The sequence below is a fragment of the Salvia hispanica genome, chromosome 3 (assembly GCF_023119035.1).
Source record: "Salvia hispanica cultivar TCC Black 2014 chromosome 3, UniMelb_Shisp_WGS_1.0, whole genome shotgun sequence".
NCBI lineage: Eukaryota > Viridiplantae > Streptophyta > Magnoliopsida > Lamiales > Lamiaceae > Salvia > Salvia hispanica.
The window spans coordinates 7,603,202-7,618,655 of NC_062967.1; the positions used below are offsets into that span (position 1 = coordinate 7,603,202).

The following is a 15,454-nucleotide window of genomic DNA, read 5'->3' on the forward strand; positions in this document are numbered from 1 at the left end:
GCAAAATCTTGGCCCATAGACAAAATACTGTCTAAAATAAAATAAATCCCTGTTTTAAATGTCATGTGTACGTAGTAAGTAGTTTTTTAATCATGGATTCCGTGTTTTATTTGATAGTAGTATTTGTCATCGCCACATCAATATTTCAGTATTAAATTTAGTTCCAGAATTGAAAGGTAAATTTTGTTTCCTATCCAAATTTTGTGGATTGTCGCCATACAATACAAGATTTAATGACTAGGACAGTGTTTAATTATGGTAACTGATATTAATAATCAAATATACTCCAAGTTTTTGTGTTTGAAATGCAAATTTCACAATACATTTCATGTAAACCGGAAAATATTAGTATCAATCTAAGCATCGAATAAATAAATGATTAATTAGTTATAAAATCACGACTAATAAAAAAAACAGTACCTTATAGAATGAGTTTTTGCATTTAAAAATAAATAAAAACTGCAGATTTCATTAATAGCATGAATTTTTCTCAATAGAACTTTATAAAAAATAACCACTTAGTTGGACAGGATTTAGAGTTTGGGTCTAGCTTTTATGCTATGTTTAATCAAACATAGAAAAGAAAAGAAAAAAAAGACCATTTAAGGATATTGATCCCAAAAAAGTTTGAAAGTGAAATGTGATACTCAAGATATTCATTTCATTGTAAACTCTAAACTAAATTGGATTGTAATTTTTTTCATTTTTATCACGATATATATTGTATTCAGCTTAACATAAATTATATAATGAAAAAAAGATCATACTCAAGATCAAATATCTCACTAATACTAATCATAAAATGAGTCTTGTACACGTGACGACACTCCAAAATTGGAGGAGTTGAAAGAGGTGAAGGTGGGCCCGGTGGCACCTTGGGCCCTAGTTAACTCCACCTTGAGCATCTCCACCTCCTTCCTAAGCCTCGAGTTATCGATCAACACACTCTCGAGTTGCATCTGCACGCCCTTGTGCTCCATCTCTAACCCTTGGATTTTGTCACGCGCCCGCTTGTTTTGGTACCATATCGCCACTTGCCTAGGCGGGATACCGAGCTCAAATGCCAGGCGGGACTTGTGGTCGGGGTCCAACTTCTTGTTGAAGTTGAAATTCCACTCCAATATCCTCACTTGCTCCTCACTCAGCCGTTTCTTCTCTTTGGTTTGTTGCTTTGGGATTGCAGGATAAGGGAATTGATCCATTTGTACTATATATGATCTCTAATTATACATGCTTTATTAAATTGGAAATGGATAGGAATTTATAATTGAACAAACATAGATAAGTTAGTTGTGAGGCAAAATTTTCTGGTGTTGCGTCATACATAATTAATAGGTACTTAATGACTACTAAAAATGTCAACTGATCAATTACGCCGACAATAAATTACCATAAAACATACCATTTGTTACTCGCAATTTTCTTAGAGCTCAAACTTAGGTTTAGAATTTTGATCCACTAATTGAATTAAGCACATTATAATAGAATGCACTTTTTTACCGAGTTAAAACATGGAGTAGATATCTTTGACCAAAATATGAGAGAGAGTTGAATGTCCATATCAGGAAATGGTGGATAGAAGAATAGAATTAGCAAAATATGAACATTTGATGCATTAATGCTATTGTGTTTTTCATAAGTTAGCCACTGTTAATTTACTCCCATAACTCAATTATTGCTTACCATGGTTTAGTGTGCAAGTAATACTATGCATTTTAAATAATACTACTACTACTAGTATTTATGTGCTTTTTGACGAGTCAGATGCATTAATATTACACCGGAACCTGTCCTTTAGGTGGTGTTCAATTTCCTAGATAAAATAATACCAAGAAATAATCTAGAAATGAGTTGTGAGATTATTTAAGTCTAAGCAGGTTAGCTATTACTAATTATTCTATGATTATCCATCTAGGATTGAATTGTAAGTTTGAATTTTATGAACCAAACACAATATATAGTTAATCCGGGATACAATCTTGCAAACTGAACACTCCTCAGAAGATAGCTTGATATAGATATAATGTCAATGGAGTTGTTTTGGATAGATTTACACTTTGAATCTAAAGTTGAAAGTTGAAACATAAGAGTTGAGATTAGAGGCGGCTGCCCTTCTTGGTCTCATACTCTCAACTATTTTCCTCCTCCTACTTTTTTTCTTATCATGTCTATATTTATTTATTTTAAGTAATTCCTAGCTATGATCAATAGGATGATGTTTTCGTTTATTACGTCATCAAATTGGAGAGGAAATGCTAGTAGACTAATTTATGTTGTAAAATAATGAAAACCAATCCCGGAATTCATTTGAGCCCCCAGTTTATATTTTTTTAATGTCATGAACTCATGATGGTGCTTTTTTTCAAAAAAATATTAATACTAATCTTTACATTTTGGAGAAAATAGTAGAAATACCATTAAATAATTTATTTAATTTATTTTGTGTTCATTTAAGAATCGGTTATTATATTTAATTTTTTCATCATTTATGAAATTATGTATTTAAATTGTATAAAAGTTTTACATGTCTTAATAATACTAGTAATTTGAATAATTTGTGTTATATATTTAAAATAAATTGAACACATATACTCCCTTCGTTCCACAGTAAGAGTCACATTTTACCATTTCAGTCCGTTCAACGATAAGAATCACATTTCACTTTTATCATAAATGGTAAGTAGGTCTCACATTCTATTAAAAACCAATATAAGAAAAGTGGACCTCATATTCTACTAACTTTTCCAATCCAATGTTCGTTACATTTTTTAAAACTCGTGTTCACACCAAACGTAACTTCTATTATTGGACGGATGGAATATGATATTACAAATTGAAATAAACTAAATCGTCATCTTTATATATATATGTATTGAGGTATATTTAAAATATATTGATCACCATCTTCATACATGTTTTTATTTCAACTAAGATATACTTCTAAATAATACTCCGTCTTTATATGTAAACTAGTATCACGCATGTGCCATGCACAGATTAATATAATTTTAAAATATTAATTTTAAATTTTAAAATAATTAAATAAAATTAGAATCAATATTAACAATGAATAACATGAGTAACAATTTTAATTATATGAAAATAAAAAATCTATACAAATCAACATTGAAGCATAATAAATTTGAAACAAATCACATAGTTTTATAATGTTTAAACATCAAATCACGAAGTAGTAAGATAAAAATCTATCACAATAAAAAATTAAACACAATGGATAATTACTCATCATTTTTTAAACTTCTTTATACACTACATTAACTTTAAAATTAGTCAATTATAATTTCAACATAAATTTTTAACATGGATCAACTATAAAGTAACATAGATGGACTAAAAATCTAATCATTACCATTGAAAAAAATTATACTATTAAAAATAAAAAGAAAAAAAAATAGTGGTAACATCAATCTAAAAAAGAAAACATAGTAGTGGATAAAAATGGACGGAAAGAAACAAAAAATATAACTAAAATAAAAAAAAATACCAATAAATCATATATAATATTAAAAATCTCCCAAAACTCCCCTTTTATATTAGGATTATATATTTGTTAGAATTAATTTCTAAATTTTATATTAATTATATTTACATCTCTTAGCATAAAATAATTATTCAAAATCTTCCGAAACTCTCCTTTTATATATTGTATAGATAATTAGATTTAAATCCAAATAAATAGAATACCAATTTGAAGGTAATACAGTTGGAAAATTGAAGAGGAGAGAGTTTTTCGTTTCTCGTGATAATTAGGGAAAATGAAAGAGTTTTGGAAGACGGAAAGTGAAAAGATTTGAAAGAGGATCCTGAAAATACTTTTGTTTGACTATATACTAATACTACATTTGTTTGCCGTAAATCATTCCACTCGCATAATATTTTTGTACTACTACTACTACATTTTTCACTCAATTTATGACAAAACTTTGTGTCGGTTTTATCTTCACCAAAATTGTTGTAACATGAACTTGGTTTTGCGATTGAATTTTGTTTTTTCTTTGGTATATTAACATATACTATCTCCGTTTCTTAAAAATAAAATCTATTTCATTTTAGTTTCTCTTTTACAAATAGCAACTTTCTAAATCTTTTAAGAGAGATTTCGGAAAAATGGATTAATTTCGCTGACTTTTCAAAATTAGGGATTAAATTCGTCGACCTTTCGAAATATGGGATCGATGTATGCGAATTTTTCAGAATAAGGGTTTTTTGAGTTTTTCTCCTTTTTCTAATATTTTTCTTATTATTTCACTTACAAAATATATGAAATGACCAAACTATCCCATAATATATTCACCCTAATTCTAATATTTTTCACCCCCAATTCATTTATACCCTATGCAGAGCTCGATCTTCATCTAATTATGATAATTAATTCTCTGCACGCAACCCTATGCAACATCTGAGCACCGGATTTGAAATTGTTCGAGATGGAGTGTATGCTTTGGTTGGTACAGGATTTGCACATTCATTTAGTCAATCTTATTTATGTTTAGGTGATCCCCACTGGATAATGTGACATGTTATGATTCCTCCAAAAGATCCCTAGATAAAGGTGAGAGTTTTTGATGATATTGTTTTTGATGGTATTGCCGAAATTGCACCGAGTGATCAAGTAGCCAACTTAGCGCAGCATGCCATCATGTTCCTGCGACGAACTGATAGAGAGCAAATACATAGGTGGGCAATCAGTGGTCTACAATTAGAATTGGGGTAAGTAATTTATGGGGTGGTTTGGTCATTTCATATATTTGGTAAGTGAAGTAATAAGAAAAAAGAAAAGAAAAATGAGAAAAACTCAAAAAATCCTTGTTCGGAAAAGTTACATGTCTCGATCTCATATTACGAAAAGTAGACCAATTTAATCCTTAATTTCAAAAGATAAGTAAAATTAATCCATTTTTCCGAAATCTCTCGCTTTGCAAAATGATCTCTATTACTATTATCTACTCCTTCAAATCAAACTTGATAAGCCTCCAAAGTCCAAAGCTGCCCGTCTGAAAAATCCGGCTTACCGCTCACAAGCATTTGCACACGTTGGCTGGCCCAATGGGCTACAAAACTGAGGCCCAGCAGAAATGCAATACACACCACACCCATTTATTTGGTGTATTTATCTAATTAAAATCCAACACTCTCTAAATTAATCAAACTGTTTAGAATATTGGTTTTTTCTTTAAAAAGGTGTAAATGTTGTCAATTTAAAATATTGAATGTTAATAATATCACTAATATCATGATAAAAAAGAAAATAAATCTAGAAGTAACCTCTATGACATTTAATCTAACTCAATTAAAAAAAATTCTCTCTCTAGATCATGTTAAGCCCATCCACAATAATCATCACTTATTCATCTAATATCAATTTTAAAATATTTTTTTTAATTTATTCCTTATATAAAGGACAACACATGCAAACATTGATCCCTTATTCATCAAGTCCCGATGGGTCATAACATTTCATTCTTTAACTTAAAAATGTAATTAATAAAATCATTTCATTAATAAAACTTCATTAAAAATTTAGAAATTACCTTACAAATTCTAAAAAAATTAAACACTACATAATTAAAATCGAAAAAATAAAAAACCATAAAAAGTTAGTCTTCTAGTGGAGATGACATTCAAACGAGACATGAGTTGCTCAATTGTTTAGTAATGTATCACTATGACCGCGTCATACGGGAAGTGTCGACCTTTATTGCAGCGAACAACATTCCAATTAAAACATTTGTGTGAGTTTGGAGGGCCACTTAGTTTGGTCCGTCTCATCCATGCCTCTAGCCATGAAAATTTTTAGAGAGAAAAATGAGTGAAAAATAGTTTTTTTAGGTGTGAAAAAAAGTATATATATATGATGAACGAGATACTTAAAGATGATTTTAAGGGTAAAGAATGAAAAATCGAAAAAACTTTAATATTTGGGGAAACAATTTTTTTTTTTGTTTTTCAATTTTTCACCAACTATTTTAATAAAAATAAAAATTAAAACGGTTAACGGACGCCCACTCAGCGAGTGGGTGTCATCGCCGCACCAGAAGGCGCCACATGGGTGGCAACGCTTGTCCGACCAACAAGGGCTCAGACCCTCTACAAGGAACACTGGTGGTGGGAGGAGATGACTGCAACGAGTGTCCTTTAACATCTCATCCTTGTGAAACGGGATACGCCATAATAAGGGACACTGTACTTCCTCCGTCCCTCATTTAGAGTCCTATTTTGCTATTTTTCGTCCAACCCTAAATTAAGAATCATATTTCACTTTTACTATAAATGACAAGTCGATCCCACATTCCATTAACTTATTTCACTTATATATTATTATAAAACTTATATACGTGATACTCATATTCCATTAACCTTATTCAATCTATTTTTCTTTATAATTTCTTAAAATTTATGTTCAAATTAGAACGTTTATTCTTAAAGGGGGGATTTAGAGTATATTGTAAAATAAATATGGAAAGTTGACAATACAGTTGGCTAAAGATCGCCTTGCTCCAAGCTAAGCTGTCATTTGATATGAGATTATAACTTTCCAGAAATACCCCTCGTCAACAAAATCCCGGAGGTACAAAATAGTAATTTGAGCCTTCCTTTGCGAGAACATTTTTCCCTTTCCACTTCTCTCTCTCTCTTTAATTTCCCTCTCTTCCATTTAAAAAGTAAGTGGAGACGCTTTCCCACATTTCGCCTCACAATCAACAATTTCAAAGGAAAGATTTCGATAATATGATGCGATTATTCGGCCGGAGTCCGGCCGCAGATTCCCCGCACGCGGCGTCTCCGCCGACTCCACTTCCCGCCGCTTCGCCCAATATGTCTGCCGGCCCGGCGAGGCCAATCCGCCTTGTCTACACCGACGAGAAGGGCAGGTTTCACATGGATCCAGAGGCGGTGGCGCTGCTGCAGCTGGTCAAGCAGCCCGTTGGGGTGGTTTCCGTCTGTGGCCGCGCGCGTCAAGGAAAGAGCTTTATATTAAATCAGGTACAGTTGGTTTGGCAGGGTTTGCGTCAGTCTCGGCAATTTGATTTTTTTTTTTCTACTAGGGTTTCAGTAGTGCTGGAAGACTGGTTGACTGAGAATAGTTTTGTGATTGACTTCCTAGCTTTCTGCTCGATTGGGAATTCTCTCGTGCATTAGGGTTTTCGGTAGTCTGGTTGATTAATTTAGGGTTTTGGGGTCATTGTCTGATGTGTAGTGGGTTTTGTTACTCGTTCAGGCGCTGTTCATACTTCGACAGTATTACTTATACTGTAGAAGAATTCCTAACACCGAGCAATCCATTTAGCATACTTATTACTTATCAATTAGTGGAATATTAGGCTTGTTGAGAAGGATAAGAAAATGACTGGTTGTTTCTCTTACTACATTGTCGAATGGTTTGTAAAACTGGTAACTTATTGTTGTCTTTCAAAGTAATTGTTGTGCCTGTCATCATCATTAGCTGCAAATCAGGTTTAATCAGGATTGTGCTACTCTTTAATGTAAAGTCTAAGTATCATTTTGATGTTTGGGTGAACTCTTAGCTTCTAAAGGAATTTTTTTGGAGTTGGGTAGAAAAATTACACAATTTCACTATTCCCTATCTGTTCAATTCAACATCATAGCTTGTTTGTTTCGCTGTTGAATGGTTGGGCTTAAGTATATCTTGAATGAAGAATAAAAGGTACTACCAATGAAAATATTTTGGCCTTAAGGTTTGTTTTGAGCATTTTTCCTGCATTAAAAATATTTTCTAATGTGGTAATGGTGCATTTGGTTTGTTTCTCGTTTGTTTTGTGTTACGTCAGCTCTTGCTGAGTGAAGAAGATTTACATTTTTGGTGAATTGATTTGGTTCAGATGTCTTTAAAAAATTCAGCTCGAAAATTAAGTGGTTTCAAGATTTTTTTAATTTTATGTGATATTAGCCCTTCATTTGTGTGAAAAGAAGGCTATTAATGTGAAATAACTACTTTAAGCATACATGCTATTTGAGTAGCTTGCTGAGATTTTATTTTGCAGCTTCTTGGGAGGAGCAGTGGATTTCAAGTGGCTTCTACACATCGTCCTTGTACAAAAGGACTTTGGCTGTGGAGTACCCCCATACGGAGAACTGCCCTAGATGGAACAGAGTACAGCCTCTTACTGTTGGACTCAGAAGGAATTGATGCTTATGATCAAACGGTCAGGTTTTGTTTCCTTTATTGCTTCTGGATTGGTAGTTGTAATTGAATAATTTTAGTGTTATTTGTTCTAATTGTGGTTTAGAAAGACGTTCTTGAGGCTCGCCGCAGCGTGAGCCGCCTGGGAAATGCCTTTGTAGCCTTATTTGCACTTCTTGAAGACCTAATTATGGCCATTTGATATTTGACTTTAGTTCTATCATTCCAATTTTATTTAGAGATTTTCTAGACCGAGAGCTAGTTGTGAACTTATGATTTGTAAGCGTTTAACTCCCTCCGTCCCAACGTAGTTTAGTCGTGTACCTTTTTTGGTCGTCCCACTATAGTTGAGTCATTCTTTATGGAAAAATCAGCACATTTTATCTCTTTAGTTATCTATTTTATTCTCTCTTAACTTATCTATTGCATTCTCTGACTTACTGTATTCTCACTCCACTTAGCTCAGAAACACTATTTTTTAAATCTTGTGCCCAAAGAAACACCTCAACTAAGGTGGGAAGGGGGGGTATTATAGTTGCTATGTTTTTTTAATCATTTTTAGTGTTTCAATGTTTTGTTATAATTGCTATTATATCCATGTGTTTTTATCATTTACTCTCAGGGCTCATGCCTTGGACCACCTTGAGGCTTAAGCCTTCTGGGTCCATCGGAAAAGGTCTTGAGGCGTAAAAATGCTGTTTTTCAAAACCTTGGTCCTATTACATGCATATCATCTGCACCCTTGCTTGCAGTGAACATATTCCCCATATTTACTGATCTTAAATCATGTATAACCATTTCTTAATTATATGCATAGCTATACGTGCATAATCTATCCCATATTATACTCTCATCTTGTCACTCTGGACTTTATTTTTGACAGGGAACATACAGTACACAAATATTTTCATTGGCTGTCCTCTTATCAAGCATGTTCATATATAACCAGGTAATTAAATTGTTGAAGGCTTTCTCTCAATGTCTAGCAGTAGATAACATTAATCTTTATCTTGTATTCTGTTATCCATGCCTTCTTTGGTCCAAATTTTGATCATTCAATGAAATTGCTTCAAGGAAAATGACATTTGATGCCAAGAAAATAAGCATAATGATATGTTGATTCTTTGGCTTAGATGGGTGGTATTGATGAGGCTGCACTTGACCGTCTCTCTCTTGTGACCGAGATGACCAAACACATTCGCGTTAGGGCATCTGGAGGTAGGAGTACTGCTTCAGAGCTTGGACAGTTCTCACCAATATTTGTTTGGCTGTTGAGAGTAAGTAATAGAATATAGACACACGTTGTTTTCAACTATTGGCCATGTTTTACCTCATAGTAGGAATCAGTAGCGCCACAAAGTTTTGTTGCTTCTCTACTTTGCAGAACATATAACTGTTCAAATGCATGTGTAGGACTTCTATCTAGACTTAGCAGCGGAGGATAACCGAAAAATTACACCGCGTGACTACCTGGAGCTTGCTTTGAGGCCGGTTCAAGGAGGCGGAAGAGATGTATCGGCAAAGAATGAGGTTATTCTTTTATTTCTTGTCTATGCCTATGCATTACTCGATATTGTAATGTGTATTTTTAAACTGTAATGTTGTGCTCATGTAATTCTTTCAACAACATTACTCAACTTCCTCACACTCTCTAAGATTCTCTCTCTATATAATATATGCTGAGCTGTTTATTGGCGAAATACTTGACTAGATTCGAGAGTCCATCCGAGCTCTTTTTCCGGACAGAGAATGCTACACTCTTGTACGACCCCTAAGCAATGAGAATGATCTTCAACGACTTGATCAGATTCCTGTAAGTGGTTATCTGAGACAATTTTTCATTTTCATTTTTTATATTTTGTGTGCTGTCTATCTCAACAACCTTCTTTCTTCTTTCTACTTTGCTTATTATGCTTAATTTTTCTATGTATTGCAGCTGGATAAATTAAGGCCAGAATTTAGATCCGGTTTGAATTCATTTACAAAATTTGTTTTTGAGAGGACTAGGCCCAAGCAAATGGGCGCAACTGTGATGACAGGACCTCTTTTTGCTCGTATTACTCAGTCATTCCTTGATGCTCTAAATAATGGTGCTGTGCCTACAATAACATCTTCATGGCAGGTTAGCATGCTCTTTTATCTGTGCAAGTTGCTTTTGCTGGATTTTGAGATATCCACTTATAGCCCTTTAGTATATGATATCAAGATATAGTTCTCAATGCTGCTACATTTATGTATGTTATATTGCACTGCAACTTGCTGCTTAATGATATTGTTAATTGCTATACAATCTAGGGTATTCCACATACATATAATCTTTTATATAATATGCAGATATAGTTGCCAATGCTGTAACATTTATGTACATTATATTGCATTGCAATTTGCTGTTTAATGATATTACTCATTGCTCTCAATCAGACGAGAATCTAAAAATTTGGTTGACAGGCTATATTAGAACTTTCTCATATAGTTTAAAAGTTGCGATAATTCTTAAGTACCTCCACTATTTATGTGCATTAAGTTTTCATTGGAGTAACACTGTCATGAGTAGTTTCTTTTTGGTGGTGCCACATCTTGTTTCCCTTAATGAGATGACACCTTCTACGGTCAAATTTTAATCTATTTAATTAGTTATCTCTATCTTTACATTTTTCATTCAGAGTGTTGAGGAAGCAGAATGCCAGAGAGCATATGAATTGAGTACTGAAGTGTATATGTCTGCTTTTGACCGTTCCAAACCCCCTGAAGAAGTAAGTATTGGCTTTCTTGTGGATGTTGTGCCTCTCTTTTTTAGTATTTGCTAAACTTTGGAACCTGTGTAGGCTGCCTTAAGAGAGGCACATGAAGATGCAGTTCAGAGGTCAATGTCCTCGTTTAATGATAGTGCTGTAGGTGCTGGTCAAGTGAGACAAAAATATGAAAAACGTCTTCAGACTTTCTTGAAGAAGGCATTTGAGGTTCATGTTCCTAGCTTAATACTATAAAAGATCTTCAATACTTCTTTAGGTTTCATAATCTGTTACATTTACCTTATAATTGAATTGTTGTAATTTACGGATAGATTAAGATCTTTGGATGTTGTTGATTATGTTTTCTAATTAACGAATGTCGTTTTGGGTCTATTTGGCCCTATTATTGATTAAGATTGCATGTTAATTGCAGGATATTAAAAAAGATGCTTTCCGGGAAGCTTATCTGCATTGTACACGTACCATAGAAAATATGGAAAGGGAGTTGAGAACAGCTTGTCATGCTCCTGATGCAAAAGTAGACACAGTTCTAAAGGCAGGTTTTCATTGTTGATAGATGTTTTCTTTTGAGAATATCCTTCATGGTCTAGTTCAGTGCTTATATTTTGGATTTAAGCCCTTATTGCAAAATTAAGATCTAGTATGATTCTATTTCAAATTCCTTTTCTTGATGCTAAACAAAATGCAATTTGTGTTTCTCACTCGTTCCTATCGGCAGTATCCTTTTTATCTTTGCCTTTTTTACTAGAAAATAACATGTGAAACCTATAATACTGCTTGGTTCAAACTACAACAACGTCGCAAACAAACACACAATATTTGCACTGTCGATTTGTTGTCTTCATCACAATTATATTAATTAACATTTTGTTTAAATCACAAGATTTTTTATATTTACCAGCTAGCTTCACAGATATATAGTACACATATTTTGGTATAATATTGCTAGCTTCACAGATATATAGTACACATGCAACCAAAGTTTCATTTGTTTGTTCCTCTTGTGTAGAAATTCTTATTATGACTTCAGTTTCTTGTTGTGCAACTTGGGCAAGTATAAAACCAAATTCTCAACTGAAACAGTTATAGAAGGCCTAAATACTTCTGTTCTGGCAGGTTCTTGATGGGCTCTTGAGCAAGTATGAATCCTCTTGTCATGGACCAGAGAAGTGGCGGAAAGTAGTTCTTTTTCTTCAACAAAGGTTCTTGTATCCTGTGTTACTTTCTATTATGTATGGTGGTTGGCTATGAAGTTCTTTTCTGATATTATTTGATTTGTCCAGTTTGGAGGGTCCACTTCTGGACTTCATCAAGAAGCAAATCGATCATATTGGGGCAGAAAAGAGTTCTCTTGCTCTGAAATGCCGTTCAATTGAAGACAAGATAGAATTGCTTAACAAGCAACTGGAAGCTAGTGAGAAGTATAAATCTGAGTACCTGAACCGCTATCAGGATGCTATCAAAGACAAGGAAAAACTTACAGATGACTACATGAACCGTATAAACAATTTGCAAAAAAAATATAGTTCCTTGGAAGAGAAGTCCTCTAACTTATCAAAAACACTTGATATAGCAAGACAGGAATGTACGGATTGGAAAAGGAAATATGAGTTGGTTTTATCAAAGCAGAAGGCTGAAGAAGATCAGTTTGGTGCAGAAGTTGCGATGCTCAGATCGAAAAGTTCTGCTGCTGAAGCAAGATTGGCAGCAGCTCAGGAGAAAGCTCAATCTGCTCATGAAGAGGCAGAGGAGTGGAAGCGTAAATATGATATTGCTGTCAGAGAAACGAAAAATGCTCTAGAGAAAGCTGCTGCTGTCCAAGAACGCACAAATTATCAAACGCAATCAAGAGAAGCTGCTCTAAGAGAAGAATTTTCAAGTGCACTGGCAGAAAAGGTATAAATTCTTTCATGCTGGAGGAAATAATACATTTGTTTGCATCTCTTTATACTGGGACCAGTTGTGTGACTTTATTCTTCTGTAATAATATCAACAGGAGGAAGAAATGAAGGAGAAGACCTCAAGGATTGAGGAAGCTGAGCAGCGTTTGACAACTTTGAGTTTGGAGTTGAAGGTAAGGTTCAGACAAGAGTAATCATTTGATTAATATGTGATAGCTTTGTGCATATTCCTCCCCATTATAGCTTAACTATCCTCCTTGCACAACTTTTGTGGTCAGATTAGTTGCTCGTAAAGCATTCAGTTTTTTTGGTTAAGGTTCTTGTAAGTAGCTGCCAAATGTATCGACTCTTATGCCCAGGAAAATTCCACCTTTTCAACTTCTACCTATTTTTTCTGAAAAGAGAAGCTTACAATAACTTTCTGGCAGCTTTGTTTCTTTCCCTTCCTTTCGTTCTTTTTTCGGGGAGGGGAGCTAGTTGGTTTATATGCTATATTTTGTTAAGCTGAACCTTGTTTCATTCTTTTTGGGGGAGGGGAGCTAATTGTAGTTGGTTTATATGCTATATTTTGTTAAGCTGAACCTTGTTCTTCACAGATTCGTTTGGTTGTTTTTTTAAATTTTATTTTCTCTTCTGTTTTCTTGCTTGAGCGTGCACCTGTCATTCTGATCTCTACCAGAATCCATATCTGTAAGTAATCTTGATGTAAATTAGTGCCTGCAACTTATTTTGTCTGATGTTACTGGCTATAGGCTGCTGAATCAAAGCTTAAGAACTATGATCTGGAGACATCAAGATTAAAGCTTGAAATCAGGGAGCTAGGTGAAAAGGTAGAAGGAGCTAATATGGCTGTTCTTTCAGCACAAAGCAAAGCCAGGAGTCTGGAACAGGAAAAAATGCATCTCGAGCAGAAGTATCAAGATCAGTTTGACAGATTTGAGGAAATTCAAGAAAGGTGTAAAGCAGCTGAAAAAGAAGCTAAAAGGACAATGGAATTGGCTGATGAAGCCAGAGCCGAAGCAGCTTCTGCCCAGAAGGATAAAAGTGATTTCCAGCGTGTAGCAATGGAAAGATTGGCACAGATTGAGAGGGCTGAAAGGCATGCTGAGACTTTGGAGAGGCAAAGGGCTGACTTGGTTAATGAAGTTGAGAGGTACAGAGCATCTGAAAGGGATGCCTTGTTTAAGGTAGAAATGCTGGAAAACAGAATTAGAGAAAAGGAAACAGAAATTGACTCACTGTTACAGTCAAATAACAGCCAGAGAAAGACCACTGTTCAGGTACTTGAGACTCTATTGGCAAGTGAGCGTGCTGCTCATACAGAGGCAAATAACAGAGCTGAAGCCCTCTCTGTTCAGCTGCAAGCTACTCAGGGGAAGCTTGATGAAGTTTCTCAGGAATTGACTGCTCTTCGATTCGGTGAAAAATCGACAATCGATGGCAGGCTGAGAACTGCTTCCCATGCTAAACGTGGTAGGACCAATGATTATGAAATGGGTGCTGACTCGGTACAAGATACGGTCATGAATGACAAAGTAATCAGAGGAAACAAAAGGACCAAGAGTACCAACAGCCCTATGAAGTTTGGGAGTCCAGAGGATGGTGGTTCTGTGTTTAGGGGGGGTGATGAACCAACCAATAGTGAACAAACAAACCAGGAGGATTACACTAGGTTCACGGTGCAGAAATTGAGGCATGAGCTTACAAGTCACAATTTTGGAGCTGAGCTGTTGCAACTAAGGAATCCTAACAAAAAGGACATCCTAGCTTTGTATGAGAGATGTGTTCTCAAGAAACCATAGTAAAAGTTCGTCAAGAGTAGCTCCTTATATACATTGGTGAACTTTCTAGTACATTCAGATGTTGGTGTGTCGGTATTAGTTTCTTAGTTTCAGTGAGAGGGTAGAAATTATGTGTCTGGATATGATAAATTTGTTAGGTCTTAAGTGTGGAGTGATGTTCATCCTGCATTATTTAGTGTCAAATGTTTACTTTTTAGAACATTGCTGTTCCTGGGCTTGTTTTGCTGTTGTTACAGGACAGTGGCGCGTGCTGTAAAATTTCAGGCTGATGAAAAGTCCTATAGGTTGTGTTTTAAAGTATTTGATCTTGTGTATTCCATTGCAATGGATGAATGGTGTGTTATAAGAATCTTGTTTATAACTTAGGTCTTCATTCATTCATTGCATTCTTTATATACTACTATGAGAATCTGCAATTCTTATCCCTTAGCAGTTACTCGACAGCTTCAAATTGTTGCCTGAATTTTTCATAATCTCTTAAAAGTATTATACTACATATTTTTAAAGTTGCTTGTCTTTTGAGCTGAATCTTTTCAGCCCTATACAAGGATGCCTCTAGAACATGTTTTGTGATTTTTGTCATTGTCCAAATAAAGCCTTAGTCATAATTGGAATATAGAGTTATAGAGTTGTGATAAATGTAAAACTCAATCTTATTGTAGAAGATAGAACCAAAACACAAGTTCAATTTTAAACATGAAGGTCATTTGCAGTTATAGTTAAGTGACAGATGGTATGAAAATGAATCGTGATTTATAAAAATCATTAACCCTATAGGCTATAATACACTTGATTGCATCATCTATCTACTGTCTTACTACTCCTATTGTTTAA

The 15,454-nt window shown here is 34.4% G+C and overlaps 2 protein-coding genes across 2 annotated transcripts; one reads left to right on the top strand and one right to left on the bottom strand.

The window, feature by feature from the left end:
* Positions 1-696: 696 nt before the first annotated feature.
* LOC125210603 (homeobox-leucine zipper protein ATHB-52-like) lies at positions 697-1,212 on the bottom strand. The gene has a single exon (XM_048110144.1). It carries the CDS (start codon positions 1,200-1,202, stop codon positions 792-794), a length of 411 nt encoding a protein of 136 aa, XP_047966101.1. The 5' UTR covers positions 1,203-1,212; the 3' UTR covers positions 697-791.
* A 5,444-nt stretch (positions 1,213-6,656) lies between these two features.
* LOC125213517 (guanylate-binding protein 4-like) lies at positions 6,657-14,920 on the top strand. Its single transcript, XM_048114108.1, has 14 exons — positions 6,657-7,005; positions 8,025-8,186; positions 9,048-9,113; positions 9,298-9,441; positions 9,578-9,694; positions 9,876-9,977; positions 10,101-10,286; positions 10,828-10,917; positions 10,990-11,124; positions 11,330-11,452; positions 12,034-12,119; positions 12,201-12,813; positions 12,914-12,991; positions 13,571-14,920. Exons 1-14 carry the CDS (start codon positions 6,751-6,753, stop codon positions 14,618-14,620), a joined length of 3,207 nt encoding a protein of 1,068 aa, XP_047970065.1. The 5' UTR covers positions 6,657-6,750; the 3' UTR covers positions 14,621-14,920.
* Positions 14,921-15,454: the final 534 nt, after the last annotated feature.

Bases quoted from the DNA above. Each gene is read 5' to 3' on its own strand.
- LOC125210603 (XM_048110144.1), bottom strand. From the start codon at position 1,202: ATGGATCAATTCCCTTATCCTGCAATCCCAAAGCAACAAACCAAAGAG.
- LOC125213517 (XM_048114108.1), top strand. From the start codon at position 6,751: ATGATGCGATTATTCGGCCGGAGTCCGGCCGCAGATTCCCCGCACGCG. The intron at 10,287-10,827 runs GTTAGCATGCTC...TTTTTCATTCAG, and splicing joins CAATAACATCTTCATGGCAG to AGTGTTGAGGAAGCAGAATG. The intron at 12,120-12,200 runs GTTCTTGTATCC...TGATTTGTCCAG, and splicing joins GTTCTTTTTCTTCAACAAAG to TTTGGAGGGTCCACTTCTGG.